Source organism: Rhincodon typus, chromosome 13, assembly GCF_021869965.1.
Source record: "Rhincodon typus isolate 14 chromosome 13, sRhiTyp1.1, whole genome shotgun sequence".
NCBI lineage: Eukaryota > Metazoa > Chordata > Chondrichthyes > Orectolobiformes > Rhincodontidae > Rhincodon > Rhincodon typus.
Window position 1 is genome coordinate 9,278,503 of NC_063344.1, and position 25,386 is coordinate 9,303,888.

The 25,386-nt window shown below is 44.4% G+C and overlaps 1 protein-coding gene across 1 annotated transcript in view; it reads left to right on the forward strand.

Annotated features, from left to right (window-relative positions):
- The first annotated feature begins 260 nt into the window (after positions 1–260).
- Positions 261–25,386, forward strand: part of LOC109924198 (glycogenin-1-like) — a 52,148-nt gene continuing 27,022 nt past the window's right edge. The window contains exons 1-2 of the mRNA XM_048604236.1: positions 261–562; positions 6,607–6,769. Coding sequence (XP_048460193.1) covers positions 464–562; positions 6,607–6,769 — 262 coding nt within the window. The 5' untranslated portion in view covers positions 261–463. The remainder of the gene's footprint in view (positions 563–6,606; positions 6,770–25,386) is intronic.

Consider the following 25,386-nt stretch of genomic DNA (forward strand, 5'->3'; position numbering starts at 1 on the left):
GAGAAACAAGATACAACATTTTAAGTCCGATATAACTCTTGTGCAGAACTGTTTGCAGACGTGCTGAGTTTCTCCAATGCTTTCTGTTTCATATATTAATTCAGTAATCTTCTTTAGACGCCATTTTGGTGCAATCGTGGCCTTTTTTTTTCTCTGCTTTACTTGAAACTTAAAGCACAAATGTTTCTTCAATGTTCTAGCACTTCATTAGGTTGGTTGGTAGTTCTGTTCTTGGAACAAAGGCACTCAGGTGGGATGAGGTGAAAGTGTTGTGTTCAATTTGACACCTCGTTAAAGCTGAATACAAATTGCCTCTGAAAATTCCGTGAACTTCTCAAATGTGAAATGTGTGTTTTACTGTTTTAAAACCTGCCCGTATTTCCCTAGGTCTGTGTTGGAACAAATCTTTGATGAAGTTATCTTAGTGGACGTACTGGACAGCAAGGATTCTGCACATTTGGCGATGATCAAGAGGCCAGAACTCGGTGTGACGTTTACTAAGCTCCACTGCTGGGCTCTCACACATTATTCCAAGTGTGTATTCATGGATGCAGACACATTGGTAAGTGACAGACTTCACATATTGGGAGAGATGACCCAAGGCTTGCAAAATACCCTCAATGTTGACCAAGAGCAGCTTAAGCAATCAAATATAGTCTGCACAGTATACAGACACCGCTCCTTGCTGCTTATGTTTCAAGAGATGACTAAAGTGCAGTAATCCATATTAAATCCCTGGGTTGGTCTACTTTCTCTTGTTAACTTAGACTTTCACTAACACCTGAAGAAGCAACGAGGCTCCAAAAGCCTGTGTTTTCAAAAAACCTGTTGGACTATAACCTGGTGTCATGTGATTCCTGACCTTGACAAAGTCACAGGGTGGCATGGTAGTTGGCACTGCTGCCTTGCAGCCCTGGGGACCTGGGTTCAATTCCACCCTCAGGTGAATGTCTATGTGGAGTTTGCATGTTCTCCCTGTGTCTGCGTGGGTTCCCTCTGGGTGTTCTGGTTCCCTCCCATGAACCAAAGATGTGCAGGTTAGGTGGATTGGCTGTGCTAAATTGATCATAGTGTGTAGGTTGGGTAAGTCGGCCATTGGAAATGCAGGGCTGGGTGTTGGGTCTGGGTGGGATGCTCTTCGGAGGGTTACTGTGGACTTGATGGGCCAAGTGGCCTGCTTCCGCACTGTAGTGATTCTATGATCTTTGAAATTTAATCCAGAAAAGAAATATCATCATATTGTGGATTCATATAGCTAAGGTCCAGTTTGACCTTATTCTCTTACAAATAAATTGTCAAAGGCTCTACAAGATCATTTATTCTCAGGGCTGAAGGATATGTAACGTTTAAGTTGCACATTACGCAGATGTGACATAAGCTGGAAGCTACCGCACTCCAATCATTCCATTTTAAGATACAAGCCTTGTTCTGTAGTGCAGGAGAAAGGTCAAGATACCGTTCATTAAAATGAACACACTACGCACAATGAATAACAACATACAGGCAATGTCATTCTGATGGTCCCATTTTGTTAAACAAAACTCTGAAGGCGAATTTAGAATTCAATTAAATTAAGAAAATGGAAGTCCCCAAGCCAAATGCTAACAGAGGATGTTAGGAGAGAGTGTGGAGAGCCTAATGGTGGACTGAGAACCCAGCCTGGCCAGGGATTTGGATAAAACTCCAACAGGACTAGACACTGTGGATGCAGACAAGATGTTTCTGATGACTGGGGAGTCCAGAACTAGGGGTCATAGTCTAAGGATACGCGGTGGGCCATTTAGGACTGAAATGAGGAGACATTTCTTCACTCAGAGGGTGGTGAGCCTGTGGAATTCTCTGTCACAGAAAGCTGTTCAGGCCAAAATGTTTTAATGTTTTCAAGGAGGAGTTAGACATAGTTGTTGAGGCTAAACTATATGGGAAGAAAGTGGCAACAGGGGACTGAGTTGGATGATCAGCCATGAACATATTGAATGGCAGAGCACGCTCAAAGGGCCAAATGGCTTACTCCTGCTTCCAGTTTCTATTTTACTCTGAACAGGCTGCATTTGAATAATTCTGGGCTGTGTACCGCCTATCCACAGGGTGGATTGACTGATAGGTACACCACAGCACTGCTCTGCAACTGGGCACACGTGAAGGGGTTTCCCAGCAGCCAGCGAGCAAAGGCTTTGGGGCCGTTGGGACGGGGACGAAGCAGAAGCTGGGGTCTGGTGGTGGTGGAGCTGAGGAGGTTCCAGACAGGGAATGCTGAAGCACCAGGCTGTGTTCAAAAGGAAGAGAATAGGGGTCATAACCAGGCAGAGGTCCAAGGAATGGTAAAGGAGCTGACCATCAGTGTTTACTATGTAAACCTTTTACCCCTCCTCCTTGAATCTGCTGCTAGCAAATAATGGCACAGAGCTCCCCACAGATAATTTAAGTCGGGCCCTGATTATTGACTGTTAATTCAGTCCCATACATGCCTTTTGCTCAAGTCTTATCGATCATCTGATTTGGATTTATTAAAAATTTAAGTGGATGAGCATGGGGGTGCACTACCTGATTTATTTTCCCTTTTCATAACTTCATCTTTGGGGCCTTCTTGGGGTAGTGTCCCTACCAATGGACTGGGAGGCCCAGGTTCAAGGCCCACCTGCTCCAGAGGTGTGTAATAATATCCCTGAATATGTTGATTAGAAAAATAGGTCCAATTTAAAAAAAAACCTAATCTTTCCCAGCTGTTCATTAAAACACTGTGTAAGATAATGGGGTTGGTGGGGTCAGAGTTTGCTAATAGACGAACCACACAGAAACCAATTTCAGCTTCTAACATTTACAGATGATACTTAACTCGGGAGTATAGGAGGGGCAGGGGATATAGCTAAGGGTTTGTAGCCGCATTTAGATCCATTAAGCAGCAACCCTGAGAAATACCAAATTAACTCAATGCCAATAAATGCAAGGTTCTACAAATTGGGGCACAAGCAAGGACATAGAATTAGCCTTTCAAAGTGAACTGGGAGTGAGAGTTAACTCAGCACAATGACTGTTAAGACAAAATTTGCTCACAAATGATTAACACGCTTAGAGAACATGCATTTTTGTGTTAGTATGCCTTATATTGCTGGAAACTAACTTACAGGATCTCAAACTTTATTGAAGCTATTTATCTCGCACTTAGCAGGACAATTTGCAAGAATTCTGACGTACAAGGAAAGTAACATTTATATTGTATGAGAGGAGAGTGCTGATTGGTTAGTGAGTAGACTCTGGTAGAGGTGTTGCTATAGAGAATGCACCAGTTGTAGGAACTGTTCTGTCGTGACTGTAACAAGGTTAGCCAGCTGGACCTCATAAGAATATGAGCTCCCTGATTTGGGGCTGTTAATCTGGTCTAATCAAGGAGCCCTAGCTGACAGATATAAACAGGAGTGTCAGAGATTCTGAGATAACACAGTGAGGAGCTGGATGAACACAGCAGGCCAGGCAGCATCAGAGGAGCAGGAAAGTTGACATTTCTGAAGAAGGGTCCCGACTCAAAGCATCAATTCTCCTGCTCCTCTGATGCTGCCTGGCCTTTTGTGTTTCTCCAGCTCCACACTGCATTATCTCTGACTCTAGCATCTACGGTTCTTGCTATCTCTGTGCCAGAGATTCTGTTCACTCTGAGAGCTAGCTCTGAGGAACCCGGACCAGTGTCAAGTACTATACAAGTGTGAATTAAGTGTGAATAAAGTGTGACTTGGTGATGGGATACCAGCCTGTGTGGAGTTATTTCATGTCCATCATTATTAGTTGGTGTATCCTCCATGGCACCTCCACCAATTAGAGTCCACTTGGTAACCAATCAGCACTCTCCTCTCATACAGCATCAATGTAGTTTTCATTTTACATTGGTACTCTTGCAAATTATCCTGATGAGTGCAACATGAAAAATTCAACAAAATTGTTTTTTCAATGAAATTCAGGTTCTACACCATCAAATTCAAATAATTGTCTAACGTATTTTAGATGAAATGCTATTCGAATCTGATTTCAGAAGTTAAGGCTTCTTGAATTGCCTCTTCATGCTCATGACTAGTTTGTAGCTGTGTTGTGGAACCACAGTGAGAGTGGATCTCAGCTCTATTAGCAGATGGCTTGAGTTTGTTTCTTTCAACTCACAGTCAACCCCAAGGATGAAAGCCCTAAGGATGAAAGGTGCCAAGTAGGAATGTCAATCCACATGATAAATGCCTTTATAGCCCTGATTGTGGACTAGGAGGAGTCAAGGTTTATTCCTCTACCTCTCCTCAGTGCTACCCCTCTGCTGTAATTCCCCACAACCAGTTCTCCTCTCCTTCACACAGTCTCTAACGTTTTGGATCCAGTGACCCCTCTTCAGATATGAATTAATGGTTTACAAATGTCTGGTCTCACTGCTATGGGAAGGATACGATTAATTTGAAAAGGGCGCAGAAAAGAATTACAAGGATGTTACTGGCAATATAGGGTTTGAGTTATAAGGAGAGGCTGGAGTTTGAGGGGTGGCCTTATAGAGGTTTATAAAATCAAGAGGGGAATAAATAAGGTGAATAGCAAATGTCTTTTCCCCAAGGTAGGATGTTAAGGTAGGAGGTTGCAAAACTAGGGGGCATGTTTTTAAGTGGAGAGGAGAAAGACTTAAAGGGGACCTCAGGAGCAATGTTTTCATACAGACCGTGGTTTGTATATGGAATGAACTGCCAGAGGGAGCAATATGTGCAGGTACAGTTACAACATTTGGATAGGTATATGAATAGAAAAAGTTTAGAGGGGTATGGGCAAAATGCAGGCAAAAAGGACTGGTTTTGTTTGGGAAGCTTGGTCGGCATGGATGAGTTGGACCAAAGGATCTGTTTCCATGGTCGATGACTGGATGATTCCCACCTTCCCACTGGACGTACCAGCTCTCAATGCAGTTTAATTTCAACTTTGTGTTGTCAGCTTTGCTGCTGGGTAAACAGCCAAGCTGTCAATCAGAATAAAATTTAAATTTAAACACATACTTCCAGGATTCCCAATCTCAAAGAGCTCCTTACCTCTGTCCTGGGTCCTTGAACTCAAAGCTAGAGCCACTCCCATCACCCTCAGGTGCTGAATGGAGTGTGGTTTTCTAAATGGTCTGACAGGTTCCAGGCTGAAACTGGTTTGAGAAACCAGTAATGAATAAGTTGATGACATCTCTAAAAGTTGTTTTTGGAATTAAAAACTCCTAGACAATAGGTCCTGATCGCATGTTCTCCCTGAGTGATCTGACATCAATCTGTTCAGACAAGTTGCATTGTACATCTGGAGCAGGCAGGTCTTGAACCTGGGCTTCTGAGTCCAGAGGTGGGGCGTTACCACAGCACCACAAGAGCCTAATTTTCTCATATTTTATTAGCTTGCTATGGTTAAGAAATGCATTGCATTAAACAAACCAAGAGCAATAATTTCTCTAGCGTTCTTCAAGTTCTCTGATTTATTTGACTGGAGTGGATGGAAGGCTATGTCTACTCAAAGAGTTAATGTCAGTAGTCACATGTGGTTGATATGGTGCCAGAGGTATGACCATAGTCGATGTTGAGCTCCACTTACTGATGCTATAATTGGGGTGGGAAGATTTGCTTTTTGTCAGGATGCCAATATAGTCACCTCCAACTGAACTAGTTTTCGCTGCTTTCAGTGCCTTCCTGCAGCTCATTTGGGCAGCATATTAGAATTCCTTGTATCCATTCATGTGTCAACAGTAAGCCTAAAATTGCTTATTCATCTGAAGGCATGGCCAGTTTGTCTTCAGTTACTTTTCAGAGATTTCCTTCAAAGTGACTGACTGCTGACTTAGTGACTGGTTATAGAAAAAAAGAACTGGCTTTTATGTGACGTCTTTCACAGACTCCTGACCTCCAATGCACTCTACAGTCAATGAAGAAGTTCAAAACTGTAAAGCTTAATATAGGTTCCACAAACAGCAATGAGATGGTATGAGGGAATGATTTCAGTTTAAAATGGTGTAACTTGCTGAATACTGCATGTGTTATTCATTTCAGCCTTAAAAAGGTGTTGTCTGAAACATCGGTCAGTATGGGAGTTGCACAATTTGCGTTCTTTTGTGCTGTCGATCTCTATTAACTCATTCACCTTTGTGAGCCAGCTCAATTCAGTCTATCTGCAGTAGCACAACTATGATAAAAAGACAGAAGCTACCAGCTTATGAGACAACAAGGTGTAGAGCTGGATGAACACAGCAGGCCAAGCAGCATCATAGGAGCAGGAAGGCTAACGTTTCGGGCCTAGACCCTTCATCAGAAATGGGGGAGGGGAAGGGGTTTCTGAAATAAATAGGGAGAGAGGGGGAGGCGGATAGAAGATGGATAGAGGAGAAAACGTTTCGGGCCTACCAGCTTATGATGCAGCTTTAGATGAGGGCCACATAAATCGAAAGCTGCAGCACAAAAGGAGGATATTTGACCCATCCGCCTTTTGAAACTGCTACCCAATTACTCCCTCTCCTCTTGCCGTGATCCTACAGCCCTACAATTGCTTCTGTCCAAGTATTTTCCTTTTCAGAATGGCTTTGCGAAGGTTTCCTGTAACAAATGCTTCTGCTGTCTTTAACAGGTATTATGCAACATCGACGAACTCTTTCAAAGGGAAGAATTATCTGCAGCGCCGGACCCTGGTTGGCCAGATTGTTTCAATACAGGAGTATTTGTTTATCGTCCTTCCATTGAAACCTACAATGAACTTTTACAGTATTCCACAGAGAAGGGCAGCTTTGATGGTATGTTTCAATGTCAGAAAGATTTCTGGCTCCTGGTTCGAAATGGCAGAAAAGTTCCTTGCCCTCACACATCTCACTGTCCATCAATCTGTATGTAGTTTTCAGTTCAGACTATGTCTTTATATACCGTAATTTGGAATGAGCTGGTTCAGTTTGAATTTAAGTGAGCAAAATGACACAGTCTCAAGCAAATATGCGATACCTTAGCAAACAAAAAACCAATTCCTGTGCTCTTACAGTTGTGGACACCACATTACAGAGAGGACATGAATGCACTGGAGAGAGTGCTGAAGTGAGTTACAAGAATGGTTCCAGGAATGGAAAAGCTTTGCTTATGAAGATAGGTTGATGAAGTTGGGACTGATCTTCTTGGGAGATCTGAGAAGAGATGTGATAGAGGTTTTCAAAGTCGTAGTGGGTTGGACAAAGGTGGGGAGAAACAAAAAGCAGAAATTGCTGGAAAAGCTCAACAGCATTTGGGGACAGAAATCAGAGTTAACGTTTCGGGTCGAGTGACCCTTCCTCCGAACTGATGGTTGCTAGGAAACAGTCCGTTTTTGTGCAGAAGAAAGGGTGGGGCGGGGCTAAGGAGTAAATGATAGATAGAGTTAGAGCCCAAACAGAGAGAAGAGCAATTGGACAGTCAAAGGAGTGGATAACAGTCAGGCTTGGAGGGTGGATAGCTATTAATGGGGATTGTTAGCAGCTAACAATGGGTTGTGTGTAACAGCAGGCTGTATGATAACAAGTGTATGGGGTTAGGGGTAAGGACATGAGAGAGCTCAAGCCCTAAGTTTGCTGAACTCAATATTGAGTCCAAAAGGCCATAGAGTCCTTAAGTGCAAAATAAGGTGCTGTTCTTCCAGCTTGTGCTGAGCTTCGCTGGGGCAGTGCAGCAAACCTGAAACAGAGATGTTGGCCAGGGAAACACGGTGGTGTGTTGAAGTAGCAACCAACTGGAAGCTCAGGGTCTTTTTTAACAGACAGAACGTAGGTGTTCTGCAAAGTGGCCATCCAGCCTACGCTTCAATTCCCCAATGTAGAGAAGGATTTCTGTTTTTGTTTTGGATTTCCAGCATCAGCAGTTGTTTCAGTGTTTGTTTAGAGATGGGGAGAAGCTGGTCCCACTCATTAAAAATAAAATGAAATGGCACAGATTTAAAACGGTTGCAAAAGAAGCAAGGGTGATGTGAGAGAACTCACATCTAATTAGGGTCTGGAATGCACTACCTGGAAATGTGATGGCAGTAGGTTCAATCAAGGCATACAGGAGGGCATTGGATGATTATTTTGATAGAAATATCATGCAGAGATATGAGATTGGCACTAGGAAAGACAACCAGTAGAGGGACGAAGGGCCAAAGGATCTTCTTTTGCACTATAACGATTCTATAACTGATAATTTTCCAACCAGCTTGACCAGAGACATTACTACGCACTTCTGGGATGAGAAGTCGGGTCAACTGGCTAAGAGATAGGGACACTACCACTGCACCGAAAGACCCACTTCTAAAAGTTTCTCTCAGATGTTTTGAATCAGCCTGTTCAGAGATGTCATTACACACCTTTTGGAGCAAGTTGGACTCAAACCCAGGTCTCCTGGCTCAGAGGTAGAGACATACCACTGCACCAGAAGAACCCATATACTTGCAGTATTAAGTTTTGCCACCAAAGCCAATAATTGTTGCCCATCTTTAGTTGCCCTGTAGGAATGCTGTGCAATCAGGACGTATCGTAGCATTGTGCAAGAGGTCTTAATCCCAGATTGACTTTAGGAGATGTTAACATGGTGTTCAAAATTGGTGTCTCAAACCAGCTTGAACATCGAATGTGTGTATGTGTCATTTAGAAAACCACATTTCTGTTCTACCCAGTGCTCGAGGGTGATGGAATTAAGGCTGAAGAGAAAGGAGTTGCCATGGGTTTGAGTTCAGGGACGCGAGAAGGAGCTGGGGAGCTCTTTGAGATTGGGAATCCCAGAAGCATGTGTTTAAATTTAAATTTTATTCAGATTGACAGCTTGGCTGTTTACCCAGCAGCAAAGCTGACAACACAAAGCTGAAATTAAACTGGACTGAGAGCTGGTATGTCCAATGAGAAGTCACTCGGCGATAGCAGGAACTGCTGATGCTGGAGTCAGAGTCGATACAGTGTGGAGCTGGAGGAACACAGCGAGTCAGGCAGCATCAGAGGAGCAGGAGATTCAATGTTTCGGGTGTAGACCCAACCTCTCCCCCATGGAACACGCAGCCCTCCACTCCAACCCCAACCTCCCCAGCAAACCCGCAGATAAGGGGAGGGGGAACGCAGTAGTAGTATAGTGCACTCACCTTTATATCGCAGAGGCCAGGTGCCAACTCTCTGACTCCTCCTCCTACTGCCCCCTCAATTACGATCCCATTCCTGATCACCAGACCATCGTCTCTCGGACCATGCATAACCTTATCACCTCAGGAGACCTCCCACCCACAGCCTCCAACCTCATCGATCCCCTAACCTTGCACCACCAGTTTCTATCTCCTTCCCAAAATCCATAAACCTGACTGTCTCGGCTGACCCATTGTCTCTGCCTGCTCCTGCCCCACTGAACTCACCTTTACTTACCTTGACTCTATCTTTTCCCCACTGCTGCAGGAACTCCCCATCTATGTCCGGGACACCACCCATGCCCTCCACCTCGTCCAGGACTTCCAATTCCCCGGCCCCCCAACACCTCATCTTCACTATGGACATCCAATCCCCACACATGTGTACCACCACATGGATGGCCCAAAAGTCCTCCGCTTCTTCCTCTCCCGCAGGCCCAACTAGTTCCCCTCCACTGACACCCTCATCCGCTTTACTGAACTTGTACTTCCCCTTAACAACTTCTCCTTTAACTCCTCCCACTTTCTACAAACTAAAGGGGTGTCTATGGGCACATGTATGGGTCTGAGCTATGCCTGCCTCTTCATAGGATATGTGGAACAGTCCCTTTTCCGCTGTTACACCAGCACTATCCCCCACCTCTTCCTCCGCTACATCGATGACCGTATAGGCGCTGCCTCATGCTCCCACGAGGAGCTTGAACACTTCATCAACTTTACTAACAGCTTTCACCCCAACCTCAAATTCACCTGGACCATCTCCAATACCCCCCTCCCCTTCCTGGACCTCTCTGTGTCCATATGCGGTAACCGTCTAAGCACTGACATCTATTTCAAACCCACCGACTCCCACAGCTACCTTGACTACACCTCCTCTCACCCATCCTCCTGCAAGAATGCCATCCCCCACTCCCAATTCCTCCGCCTCTGCCTCATCTGCTCCCAAGATAGAGTGTACCACTCCCAGGCATCCCAGATGTTCTCCTACTTCAAGAACCGTAACTTCCCCCTCTGTTGATCGAAAATGCCCTCAACCGCATTTCTTGCGTTTCCTGCACCTCTGCCCTCAAACCCCCTCCCCCCAACAAAAACAAAGACAGAATCCCCTTGTCCTGACTTATCATCCCACCAACCTCCGCATACAGCATACCATTCTCCGCCACCTAAAATCCAACCCCACAATTAAAGGTATATTTCCCTCCCCACCTCTATTTGCCCTTCATAGGGACCGCTCTCTCCGCAACTCCCTCGTCTGCTCCACACTCCCCACTAACCCCACCACCTCCAGCACCTTTCCCTGCAACCGCAGGAAGTGCTATACCTGCCCCTCCACCTCCATCCAAGGCCCAAGACAAACTTTCCATATCCGACAGGGGTTCGCCTGTACATCCTCCGACCTGGCCTACTGTATCCATTGCTCCCAATGTGGCCTCCTCTACTTCGGTGAGACCAAATGGAGACTCGGTGACAGATTTACGGAACATCTGCCCTCTGTACGCTATAATCAACAACAACTTCTGGTCGCTAACCATTTTGATTCCCCCTCCCACTCCCTGGGTGACATGTCCATCCTGGGCCTCCTCCAGTGTCACAATGACGCCACACGCAAGCTGGAGGAACAACACCTCATATTCCACCTCAGGAGCCTACAGCTGATGGCCTGAACATAGAATTCACCAGTTTTAAAATCTCCCCACCCCCAGCCTCATCCCACATCCAACTCTCCCTGTCATGCCCACCTCCTTGACCCGTCCATCTCCTTCCCCACCTATCTGCATCACTCTTCTCACTGACTAATCCCCATTACTCCCTACCTTGATCCATCTATCACCATCCGACCTACCTTCTCTCAGCCCCACCCCTCTTCCCTCTATTTATTTCCCAGCTCCCTAAACCCTCCCCAGTCCTGATGAAGGGTCTAGGCCCGAAACGTCAACTCTCCTGCTCCGCTGATGCTGCCTGACCTGCTGTGTTCCTCCAGCTCCACACTGCATTGACGTCCAATGAGAAGGTTGCGAGAGACTGTGTGACGGAGAGGAGAACTGGTTGTGGGGGATGTTATTGCTCTAAGGGGGACGCTGAAAGGTTTTACCACTGCAGTTCATTCGATAAAGCAGGAGCCAGTATGCTACTGTAGGGGAAATTGCAGGATTTGAATCCAGTAACCCTGACGAAATGATTATATATTTTTCAAGTCACAAAGAGGAAATTGGAGGCGATGGTTTCCCTAGTATCTTACTGCCTTTGATCTTCTTGGTAGTAACAGGTAGGATTGTGGGACTTGGTTAATATTGCAGGATAACTCCAGGCACAAAACAAAACTTTGGTAATATTTTAACCCTAAATGATTCCCAAAGCAGCTTGAGACATACTTCCTGTGTGATCAGTCTTGATGGTGTAGAGACAAGCATTTTGCAGGCTCTTTGCTGGAAAAGTGCAAACAGCACGGAATTCCAGGGAGCAGAATTTTTGATACCTGTCGAAACAGACCCACAAATATTCTGTTTTCATCACAGCCAGAGAATGATGTGGGGTTGGCAGTAAAATTCCAATTGGCTCCCCTCTCAGGTGGACACTTGTCTAGTTTAATGGTCCTGATTTGAATTGGGAAGATAATAAGAACTTTCAATCAATTAAAAATTTGGTCCCGTGAAGTGTTAATTATTTGAGGCATCCCTTGTGTTTGAAAAACAAGCTTGGCACAAACATGAACTCGACCCCTTGGCGACCTGCATGGTGGTGGCACTGCTCCCGAGTCTATTAATACAGTTTTTCGATATCGTCCCACAGGTACAATTGGTTTCACGACGAAAATGCTACAGGCACCTGAATAAACTCTATGTAGGACTAACTATAAATAAAGTTGTGAATAAGGCAGCGAGTGCCCAAAGCTTATCATGACCCAGCCATAACTATATAAAGAAAATTGACCAGACCTCCTTCCGATTATAACAAACTCCTTTTTCTATATAAGGAAATGTGCAATAGCAACTTAACGTGGCCAAATATATAAAGACATAGTAAATAGTGAAGTGCTAAAAGTTTAAGAAACATAAACATCTATTTCATGAATTGTGAATACAGTGGATGTAACAACTATATCTCAGTAGCTCCATCTTTGCTCTTGGACTGTCTATCTCTCTTTTACTGTATTCATCAGTCATCCTCTCTTTCACTGTTGCTCTCTGATCCCTCTCTCTATCAATCTCTCTGTCTGTCAGTGTCTCTCATTTACCCTGCACCTTTCTTAGAAATTCCCTGCTTCCCAGGTGTTGTGGAGTTGTTAGTTGTCCTGAGTCTCTTCTGTGTTGGATAGATTCATGGAATCCCTGAGATGCACAGAGCCTGCAGTGGTGGGGCTTCAATTGCCTGATTTTCAATTCAAGGCTGCAAAGGCACCCATATTCAGACGCACCTGAAAAATCTGACATTAAGCCTCATGCTTGAGCACCTCATGTAAATGTTTTGAAGAAACTGGCACAAGTCCAGACAGGCTTTAAAAGGCACAGACCGCACATCTCTTAAGGCCTATACATCATAAGAAACAGTCAGAAGTCACACAATAGTCCAACAGATTTATTTGAAATGACAAGCTTTCGGAGCATAGTCCCTTTGTCAGGTGAAGTGAGAGAGTAGCACAAAGGAACACAGAATTTATGGGCAGAGAGAGACCAAAAGACCATACAAATGATGTGAATGGAGTTTCAACAGGCCGAATAATAAGTCCCTGCAGGTGATCCAAAGTGTCAGACAGTGTGAGTAAAGTGTCAACAGCTGAATAGCAAGTGAAGGGATGACCTATAATCCGATTAAATGTGGCAGAGAGATAATTACAAAAAATTAAAAATAAGGTGGTGCTGGAGACAAACCAAATGGCTGGAATAACATGCTCGGTATAAGAGTCGCATGCGAAATAAAAAGTAATTCAAAACTGTACAAACCAATTAAGGTAGAGAGATCATCACAATTTATCAAGGTGATGGCTATCAAAACAGGACAGTAAGGAAGATTTTGTACAAGGAACCCCCAGCTTCTGTCACGACACGACAGATTTCTTACAGAAACTCAGCTCCCACGGACCAGTTGAACAGGAACACTCCTTGCCATGATGGATGTTTCAGTACGCTACACCAGCATCCCCTACGGCATCACTGCAACAGCCTCAGTACTCAATAGCAACAACTGCCGACTTCCAGACGTCATCCTACAACTCATCTGCTTCATCCTCGAACACAATGTCTTCACCTTCAACAATCAGTTCTTTATCCAGACACATGGGACAGCCACAGGAACCAGATTTGCTCCCCAATATGCCAAAGTTTTGACGCACAAGTTCAAACAAGACTTCTTTGCTGCGCAGAACCTCCGATCAACACTATGCACCAGATACATTGATGACATTTTCTTCCTTTGGACTCGGGGGGAGGAATCACTGAAACGACTACAAAGCAATATCAACAAGTTTCATCCCACCACAGGGCTTACCATGGCCTACTCTTTTGAATCAGTCCCATTCTTGGACACGCACATCTCCATCAAGGACGCACGCCTCAATACCTCAGTTTACCGCAAGCCCATGGATAACCTCACGATGCTGCACTTCTCTAGCTTCTACCTTAACATGTTAAAGAAGCCATCCCCTACGGACAAGACCCGCGCATACACAGGATCTGCTCAGATGAGGGGGAACACAACGGACACCTAAAGATTTTGAAGGACACCCTGACAGGATACAATGCTGAACTCATCGATTGCCAGTTCTGATGTGCCACAGAGAAAAACCACAACGACCTCCTCAGAAGACAGATGCAGGGTACAACTGTTAGACACCCTTCATCATCCAGCACTTCCCTGGAGCAGAGAGACTACACCATGTTCTTTGCAGCCTTCAACATGACAATGAGCATCTCGCCATGATCATCCTTATGCCTCCACTTCTCGTCTTCAAACAACTGCCAAACCTTAAACAGACCGACGTTCGCAGTAAACTACCCAGCCTTCAGGACAACATTGACCACAACACCACACAACCCTGTCATGGCAACCTTTGCCAAATCATCAACTTGGACGCTGCCATCACATCTGTGCATCTCAGGGAGTCCATGAATCCATCCAGTACAGAATCCATCCAACACCACCGACTACATACACGACAGATATTCATGTGACTTGGCCAATGATGTCTACTTCATACGCTGCAGGCAAGGATGCCCCGAGGTATGGTATATTGGCAAAACCATGGAGACGCTACAGCACCAGGTGAATGGACACCGCGTGACAATCGCCAGACAGGGATGTTCCCTCCCAGTTGGGGAACTCTTCAGCGGTTAAGGACATTTGGCCTTCGATGTTTGGGTAAGCATCCTCCAAGGCAACCTTTGAGATACACAACAACACAGAATCACCGAGCAGAAACTGATAACCAAGTTCCATACACATGAAAACAGCCTCAACCAAGATCTTGGATTTATGGTGCCCTATATGTGACCCCACCACTCTGTTCTGTATCTGCAGAATCTTCCTTAGTGTCCAGTTTTGACACCATCACCTTAATAACTTGTTATTCCAACCATTTGGTTTTTGTCCAGCACCACCTCATTTTTAATGTTTTGTCATTATCCCTCTGCCTCATTTAATCGGATTATAGGTCATCGCATCGCTTGTTATTCAGTTGTTGACAGTTTACTCACACCGTCTGACACTTTGGATCACCTGCAGGGACTTATTATTTGGCCTGTTGAAACTCCACTCCTACCATTTGTATGATCTTTTGATCTCTCTGCCTTTGATCTCTCTCTACCTTATAAATTCTGTGTTCCTTTGTGCTACTCTCTCACTTCACCTGACAAAGGGGCTACGCTCCGAAAGCTCATGATTTCAAATAAACCTGTTGGACTATCGTGTGACTTCTGACCTTGTCCACCCCAGTCCAACACCGGCACCTCCACTTCATAAGAATTAGGAACAGGAGTGGGCTGTTTGGCTCCTTGAGAATCCCTGGCATTTAATTGGGTCATGGCTGATCCGACATTCCTCACATCCACTTCCCTCCCCTTTCCCCAGAATCCTTAATTCCCCGACTGGTCAAGAATCTGTGTATCTAGATCTTAAATATACACAGGGACTGTACCCCCATAGCTTACTGTGGCAAGAAGTTCCAAAGACTCACAACCCTCTGAGAGAAGAAATTCCTTCTTATCTCTGTCTTAAATTGGCATCCCTTTACTCTGAGACTATGCCCTCTGGACCTAAACTCTCCCATGAAGGGAAACAACCTGTCAGCATTTACCCTGCCAAGCCCTTTAAGAATCCGATATGTTTCATGGAGATCAAAGATGGCAGCGGTGGCAGGGTAGGGAGTGTTCGGTCTTGTCGGAGCCTGTCTGCTCTAGGCCGGAGGCATCCTTTTCTCTATGTACTTTTCGTCTTCTTTTTCTTTTCCTTTTCCTTTTCTTTCTTCAAGTTCGAGGCTGGGCTGGTGGCTGCAGCGTTGGTGGTGTGGGTCAGGACTCCTGGTGGTGATGCTCCGAGCGAGGACTCCTGGCAGCGGTAGGCCTGGAGCCTGGACTCCTGTTGGCGGTAGTGCCAGGAGCATGGACTGTGAACAGCACAGAGCTGGGGTCTCCTGGGGCATCGGTGTTGTCCTTGCTATTTCTGGAGCAGGACTTCTTGAGGACTGGAACACCTACCAGAGACCTTGCAGAAGCCCTGGAGCTATGCTTGAGACCCAATTTGAACAGAAGATGAACTCTTATTTAAGAAATTCTTTCTTATCCTTATTGTAACTCAAAATGGTGCCTGACTGTGGAGACAACACACTTTTCACTGTATCTTCCAGATATATGTAACAACAAAATCATTCATTCACCTCTCATTCTTCGAAACTCCAGTGTGTAGAGTCCCAACCTGTTTAGCCTTTGCCTGTAAGACAATCAGTCCATACCAGGTATCATCCAAGTGAAACTTCTCTGAGCTGCCTCCTACAAAATGATATCTTTCCTTAAATAAGGGGACCATAACTGCTTGCAATACCCCAGATGTGGTCTCACCAGCACCTTTTACAATTGTAGTAAGATTTCCCCACTCTTATATTCTAACCCCCTTCAAATAAGAGCCAATATCCTTGCAAGACTGATGGATTCTTGTTCAGGCTAGAAACAAGTTAAAAATGCTTGACAGCAAATTTTACACTTACAACCTCCCCCCCAACTCTGTAAGTTTCATCTCTGTTTCCCAATTCACATTCCTTCTGGTAGATGGACCTGGATCATGGCAGTGAACTTGCCAGACAAACATATAGGGCTTGAGGCCTGGACAGATACCGGAACAAAACTGTGAAGAAACATTAAGGAACATTAAGTTACATGTTCAATGAGGTCACAAGAACAAGAAGAGAAATCCTCAGTAATTGCACAATATTTCATCATTTTCATTTTCTCAATGATTCTCAAAGGGCGTCAAATGAAATAAAAATTTGGGAAGAAGTGTAAACTGTGAATCTCCAAAAGTATATTGACAAGTTGGTGGAGTGGGCAGGTAGATTGCAAATGAGGTTCACTGCAGAGAAGTGTGAAGTGATGCACTTTGGTCAGAAGAACATTGAAAGGCAGTACAGAATAGGGAGGACCATTCTAAAGGGGGTGCAGGAGCAGAGAGACCTGGGTGTATGTGCGCACACAGATCACTGAAGAAGGCATGATAGGTTGAGAGAGCAGTTAATAAAGCATACAGCGTTCCCAGCTTTATTAATAGTGGTCTGGATTACTGGAGCAAGGAGGTGATGTCGAACTTGTATAAGATACTCAACAGACCTCAATTGGAGTATTGTGTAGAATTCTGGGCACCACATAGAACGTAGAACAGTACAGCACAGTACAGGCCCTTTGGCCCGCGAGGTTGTGCCGACGTATTATCCTACTAAGATCAATCTACCCTGTATACTCTACATTTTACTATCCACCATGTGCCTATCCAAGAGTCATTTAAAAGTTTCTAAAGTATCTGACTCCACTGCCACTGCCGGGGCGCATTCCACACGACCACCGCTCTCTGTGTGAAGAACCTACCTCTGACATCTCTCCTATACCTTCCTCCAATCACCTTAAAAATTATGCCCACTCGTAATAGTCATTTCCGCACTGGGAAAAAGTCTCTGACTATCCACTCTATCTATGCCTCTCATCATCCCATGATATGAAAGATGTGAATGCACTGGAGAGAATGCAGAAGCATGATTCCAGGAATGAAAAACTTTAGTGATGAGGATGGATTGAAGAAGTGGAGGACTGTTCTCCTTAGAGAGAAGAAGGTTGAGAAGAGATTTGAGATAAGTTTGCAAAATCGTGAGCAGTCTCGATAGAGTAGGTGGGGCGAAGCTGTTCCTGCTCGTAAAAAGAGCAGGAATGAGAGGGCACAGTTTTAAAGTGTCATGCAAAATAAGCAAGGGCGTTGTGAGAAAAGCTTTTTCACATGAGTGATCAGGGTATGGAATGCACTGCCTGGAAATGTGGTGGGGACAGTACAATGAGGCATTAGATGGTTGTTTGATTAGAAATTGTGTGCAAGGTACGGGGGGGAAAGGCAGGAGATCGGCACTGGGTAATGATGGCCGTTTGAAGAGCTGGCGCAAGTACGGTGGGCTGAATGGCTTTATGTGCCGTAACAATTCTGTCAGAAACAGAAAATGCCAGAAATGCTCACCAGGACGCAGACCGCATAATCATTGCTTCTGTTTACCATCACACATCGTCCTGTGCTGAAAGCCTAATGCTCACAGTGCTGCCAGCACATTGTGCCAGCTATTCAGCTTGGGCTGGTACAGCCTGTACTCTAGCGATTATGAACAACCAGAGGATCTAGTGGTTTGATTCCACCAGGCAGGGGAGTACAATTACAACATGCACAGAATATTGAACAACCGGGGTGTGAAGTAATTTCAGTACTCAATCGACACAGAAATTATACGATTTTCTTAAGCCGAGTGACCGAGTCACTTGGCATTAGCACAGAGCATGTTTGAGCATGGCTTATTGTAACACAACAGAACGTCCAGGTCAATTCAATGTTCAAGTGAAGAATTGCTGGCCTCCGTTTGTACCTTGGTTGACATTTTGTAAAGAACTCTGGTACCAAGAGCAGATTTTATGACAAGGATATTCCTGTAGGCTCCATGAACTTTGCCAGCTGTTCCTCTCTCCCACCTTCCTTTCTCCCTTGCTGAGTGTTTGTTGCCGTTTCACTGGTCTTAGAGTGTTGTGACGCTGGAGGTTGTATTTGTGCTTCCCTCTCAGTCAACAAGGTCAAGGTGAAGGTGTGAGCTCTCCTCCTTACCAAGTTGAGTTGGAGCCCGTTAAACCATCCGCTGGATCTCAGCCTTGGCCCCCAATAACCTCTCAAGCCTACAGCTTACTTTGAAACACGTGGCAGCACATTCCAGGTGAAACTTGAAAGCGCGGAGGAAGTGTTGCAACGTTGCTTCCATCATCAGAGGAAGATGCTGTGGTCACAAGGTTGTGTCACTGCTCCAGACTCTAGCAAGAGTAGGCTTTGTGGCCTTGATAGGCCTTAGGAACAACGGAGGCTTAACCATTCCGCATTTCAGTGTCAGTAGACAGAAATCTTTCGGTAAAAACCGAAAGAACTGCGGATGCTGCAAATCAGAATCAAAAATAGAAATTGTTGGAAAAGCTCAGCAGGTCTGGCAGCATCTGTGGAGAGAAATCAGAGTTAATATTTCAAGTCGAGTGACCCTTCCTCAGAACTTGACTTGACCTGAAATGTTAACTCTGATTTCTCTCCACAGATGCTGCCAGATCTGCTGAGCTTTTCCAGCAATTTCTGTTTTTGTTTCTGATTTACAGCATCTGCAGTTCCTTCAGTTTTTATTTCGTATTTAACTCACTGTCACATCTCTTTTAAGTATGCCCACCTTGAAGAAGTTCTGCTTCACTCTCCGATGGGATTTCTGTTCCAATCCTTTTTCTTGTCCACCGACATTAAATTCAAAAATATTTTGTTTTTGCCTTGGGACTTTGAAATGTTTGTTGTTAATTGGTGCTTGTCAAGGTAGCAAAGGACATCAACATTGGCAGAGATAGTTCAAAATAATTGCAGGAAATAACAAAATCTTTTAATTGGTTTGGAGGAGCCAGAAAGTGCCATTTTCAACAACGTTCGCTTGAAGGAGAAATTTACACTTTACAACACGGTTGTCGTTTTTGCTTGCTAGATTGTGCTAGTAGCACTTCTTTCTGAGGAATCAATACATCTGAGGAACGGTGAGGCATTCTAACTGTGGCCAGTAAAATTGAGCGTTAACAGTGATTGTTTACGAGGAACACCTCGATTTGTTGGATTAATTTGTTTGCTGTAGGACTGGTCGGCAGAATCTGTCATTTCATTTTCTTGTACTGCTGTGTACATGACACAGCTTGTCTCGAGAAAAGCTTTTTACTCTGCAAGAGCTGTAATTAAGTTCAATAATGAAAGCGGTCTGAAGAAAATAGATTATTATCTGTGCTATCTTAGGGCTGTGAATCTGTTTTAATTGCAATTGAATGAATGATTCCCAATGAACCAGCGAGATGTACTGAAGGTTTGAGAGTGAGCAACCCATCTTACCCAAAGCACAATTAAACAATTTCATATTTAAAGACTCCCCTTTCATTGAGTACCAAGGAAAATGGTTTGTTTCAATCTGTAAACTTTGTCATAGGACAGCTCCTTTTACCTCTCTCCAACACCCCACATTCCAATGTCTGGTAATTAATTTTTGTTTTACTTTGTGATGTTTCTATTTGCTTCCATTGCTGTGGGTTTTTGGCTGCCAGTTGTTACCTTGAAGCAACCCAACAGCCTGAGTGTGGGACCCTTTTCCCACCCATGAAGTGATAAAGCTAAACAAGATTTTTTAAAACTTATTCAGGAGATGTGGGCATCAGTGGCTGGACCAGCATTTATTGCTCATCCCTAGTTGCCCCTGAGAAGAGGGTAGTGAGCTGATTCCTTGAACTACCGCAGCCTATTTAGCGTAGATCCACATACAATGCCAGTGGGGAGGGAGTTCAAGGATTTTGACCCAGCGAGAGTGAAGGAACTTGGAGGGGACCCTGCAGGTGGTGGCATTCTCTTGTAACTGCCGCCCTTGACTTCTAGATAGAGTCATAGAATCTCTACAGTGTGAAAGCAGGCCATTCGGCCCATCGCATCAACACCAACCTTCCAAAGAACATCCCACCCAGACCCACCCCATCCCCGTAACGCTACATTTCCCATGGCTAATCCACCTAACCTATACGTCCTTGGACACTATAGGGCAATTTAGCATGGCCAATCCACCCTAACCTGCACATCCTTGGACTGTGGGAGGAAACTGGAGCACCTGGAGCACAGATGCAGGGAGAATGTGCAAACTCCACACAGACAGTCGGCCCAGGTTGGAATCAAACCCAGGTCCCTGCTGCTGTTAGGCAGCAGTGCTAACCACTGAGCCACCGTGCCACTCTGGTATTTGTAGATGGTAGATGCTGCTGCTCAGCATTGGTGGCGAAAGGAGTGAAAGTTTGTGGGATGTGATGTCAATGAAGTGGGCTGCTTTGTCCTGGATGGTGTTATTAAGCTTCTTGAGTGTTGTTGGCACTGCACTCGTCCATCATTTTCCTGCTTTGTAGATGATGGACAAGGCTCACCACAGGATTCTTGGCCTGTGACCTGCTCTTGTAACCACACTGTTTCTATGGCTAGTCCAGCTCAGCTTCTGGACAATCCTAACCCCCAGGGTGTTCATAGTGGGGGATTAAATGATGGCAGTTTTATTGACTGTCGAGGAGTGATGGTTAGATTCTCTCTTGTTGGAGATGACCATTGCCTGCCACTTGAATGGTGAGTAGATGAGTTCTGTGTTAGAGTTACTCCCTATAACTAGCATAGCATATTGTGACAGAGTGACTGAGATGTACCAGTAAGGAAATTATGGCACAATTAAGGAGAATACACTTCCCTTTAATCTGCTTTTACTGCCTACGTCATTTCCCCCTCTAATAAATAGTTTAAACAGAACATTATGACTTGCTGGCTGTAAGCCACATTTGCCTCTTAAAGGATATCTCATAAACAATGGCATTTCTGGATCTCAATACATGCACTTTGTTCAGATTTCCTCAGCCTTTAAATGGTTGTTCTGTTTGATCTGTACTGGAATTTAGGATCCACAAAGATTAGGATATTTGAGCAAAGTTGGATCTTTCTGGTCATCTTCTCGTGAAATTTTAAATAAAAAGTCTATATACTTATAGAGTCGTACAGCATGGAAACAGACCCCTCAGTTCAACCAGTCCATGACGAACATAATCCCAAAAGTAGTCCCACCTGCCTGCTCCTGACCCATATCCCTCCAAACCTTTCCCATTCTTGTCCTTATCGAACACACACGAACTACCCTCTGTGTAAAATTTCTCTTTTCTCTCATTATAAATATGCCCCCTAGTCTTGAAATCGCATTGGCTTAAAAAATGTTAACCAGTCAAAGAATGTTTTATGAGGACATTTTTTCCTTTATTCATACACAGGATGAGGGCATCACTAGCTAGGCGAGCATTTACTGCCCGTCCCTTATTGCCCAGAGGGTAGTTATGAGTCAACCACATTGCTGTGGGTCTGGAGTCACATGTAGGCCAGACCAGGTAAGGATGGCAGTTTCCATTCCTAAAGGGAATTAGTGAAACAGATGGGTTTTCCCCCAACAATCATCAATTGATTCATGGTCATCATTAGATTCTTAATTCCAGATATTTATTGAATTCGAATTCCACCATCTGCCGTAGCAGGATTCGAACCCGGGTCCCCAGAACATTACCTGGTCTCTGGATTAACAATCCAGTGATAATCCAGTGATCAAGTAACAGGTAACAGATTTTATATCATCATTAATTACATTATCAATTTATCTCCAAATTACTCCTGGATCCAGAAATGATCTAGGGCTGGGGTTTAAACTACCTCGAAATTGAATGTGAAAATAATAATCCCAGGAAGTACTTTAGTTAAGAATCAATATATTGTTGATGGTGCAGCCTCTTAGAAAGGGGCTAAAATTCCAGGTGTACAGCTTGTTTCTTCTTAATTCACTCAGATGGTACAAACATGGGAATTAGGAGCAGAAGTAGGCCACTCAGCCCCTCGAGCCTGCTGTGCCATTCAATGTGATCATGACTGATCTGATTTTAAACTCAATTCCACATTCCCGTCTACCCCCAATAACCTTTCACCCCCTTGTTTGTCAAGAATCTCTCTATTGCTACCTTAGAAATATTGAACATCTCTATTTCCATCACCTTTGGAGGAAGAGAATTCTGAAGACTGACAAACCTCTGAGAGAAAATAAATTTCTCCTTATTTCTATCGTAAACAGTTGCCCCTTCCATTTGAACAGTGACCCACCCCCCCCCACCAATCAATCAAGTCACTCCTTACTCTTCCAAACTCCAATGGATACTGGAGCATATACTGTCCAACCTTTCCTCATGAGCCAACCCTCTCATTCTAGGCATTAGTCTATTAAACCTTCTCAGGATTGCACCCAATGCACTTATACTGAACAACACAGGAGACCGTCCAGCCCATCGTAAGAGCAACTTGGTTAGTCTCAACCCCTTACCATTCCCTGAACCCCAGAAATTCCATCTCTAAATAATTATCCAATACACTTTTGACAGCTACAATTGAAGCTGCCTCCACTACACACTCAGGCAGTTTATTCCAATCTTAACCATATTATAAAGGATCTTACTCGTGATGCGATGTCTTTCATCCATCATCTTAAATTGAGTGTTCTATTCTTGACCCCTGTGTTTACGGAGACAGTTTCTCATTAACTATTCTCTCCAGGCCCCTCATAAATTTGAGCACCACAATCTCATTTCAACTTTATCTGCTCTAAGGAGATGAGCCCCAACTTCACTAATCCATCCTCTAATCAAAGCCCCTCACCCCTGAAACCATTCCTGGAAATCATTTCTGCACCCTCTAAAGCCTTTCCTTGAGTGTGGTACCAGAACCAAACATAATACTCTAGTTGAGGCTGAATGAGTGCTTTGTAAAGGTTTAGCATACTTTATTGCTTTTATACATCAACACTATTTATTAAGACTGTCTGCCTTCTATTCTGCATCTCAATCTGTTCTTTACTAATAGACCAAGGTTCCTTTGTTCGTGCACCTCCTCAGAATAATCTTTAGTTTCTTCTCATTTTTCTACCCAAAATGAATCACTTCACACTTCCCTGCATTCAATTCCATCTGCCGCTTGCCCACCCATTCTCCCAGCCTGTCTGTGTCCTCCTCACAGTTCACAATACTTCTCATTGATTCTTTTTAAATTGGAATGACATGCTGCTCCAGGCTGTGCTGTTGATGTTCTTGGTGCATTGTCAAAAGTTTACTGGTGTGTTTCAGATGCAATTAAAATGTCAGCTCAGGTTAATCCATTGCTTTGTCCTTTATGACTTGAGGTCAGATGCACCTAATAATTGTCGGCAGATTTTTGCACAGTATAGATTTTTTCTTTTAAAAAGTGAATGATAAGTTCAGTTGGAACAGCAGTGGCAAGAGTTGAAAGATTGTTTAACTGGGGTGTTCCTAACCATCTTACTTGTCTTGCAGCTTAGATGTCATTATTGTGGGTGATTAATTTTCATTTCATTGAAATAAAAGCAGATAATCTAGGCTGGCATTTCCAACACTGCAGGCATTCTGCCTTCTTGCAGAAGCTGTCTTTTAGTTGAGATATTAAATGACACACCCTGCACACTCTGAGAGCCTCAGAAATGACTGCATTTACACTGAACAGCACAGGAGACCATCCAGCCCATCGTAAGAGCAACTTGGTTAGTCTCAACCCCTTACCATTCCCTGAACCCCAGAAATTCCATCTCTAAATAATTATCCAATACACTTTTGACAGCTACAATTGAAGCTGCCTCCACTACACATTCAGGCAGTTTATTCCAATCTTAACCATATTATAAAGGATCTTACTCGTGATGCGAGTGATGTCACCTGACCCAAAACTTTGACTCTGCTTTCTCTCCACAAATGCTGCCAGACCTGCTGAGTTTCTCCAGCAATTTCAGTTTTTGTTTCCGATTTTCGGTATCCACAGTTCATTGGGTTTCATTTTGTAATTAAGTGGTAGTTCGAAAGATTAAAGGGATCGGAGTAATATAAATTAAGGTTTCTGCAATAAGGTTGTAGACTTGCTCGCCGAGCCGGTGGGTTTGATTACAGACGTTTCGTCACCCTGCTAGATAACATTGTCAGTGCGTCTCCGGTAAAGCGTCAGTGTTCTGTCCCACTTGTTATTTATCTGCCTCAGTTTGCTGGGGTGGTTGGCATCACTTCCTGTTCTGTTTCTCAGTGGTTTGTACGCAGGGTCTAATTCAGTGTGTTTGTTGATGGCGTTCCGGTTGGAATACCAAGTCTCCAGGAATTCTCTGGTGTGTCTCTGTTTGGCTTATGCGATTATGGATGTGTACAAACCACTGAGAAACAGAACCAGAAGTAATGCCAACCACCCCAGCAAACCGAGGCATATAAATAACGAGCGGGACAGAACACCAACGCTTCACCGGAGGCGCACTAACGATGTTACCCAGCAGGGTGACAAAACGTTTGCAACCAAACGCGAGTAAGACTACAACCTCATTCACAACCCAAGCTACAAATCTTCTTTGTACCCAAGCTACAAACTGTTTCTGCGATGTTAAATTTCTGAGCTGCTTAAAGGGGGAATGAATCACAGAAGTGTTCCAGTACAGGGGGAAGCTATTTGATCCATTGCATCTGAACCAACTATTCCAACGACCATCATTGTCTCTTGGTAATCTCCTACCTTTTCCCCATCCCCTTGTGCACTATTTCTATCCACATAGATACCCACTGCCCCCTTGAATGCCTCAATTTTACCTGCCACCACCACATTTCCAGGTAGTGCATTCCATACCCTAACTACTTAGAATCTCTACAGTGTGGAAGCAGGTCATTTGGCCTTCCAAGTCCATACTGACCCTCCGGAGAGCATCCCTCCCAGACCCAGCCCCTACCATGTCCCTGCGTATCCCTAGACACTATGGGCAATTTAGCTTGGCCAATCCACCTAACCTGCACATCTTTGGACTGTGGGAGGAAACCGGAGCACCTGGAGGTAACCCACGCAGACACGGGGAGAATGTGCAAACCCCACACAGATAGTCACCTG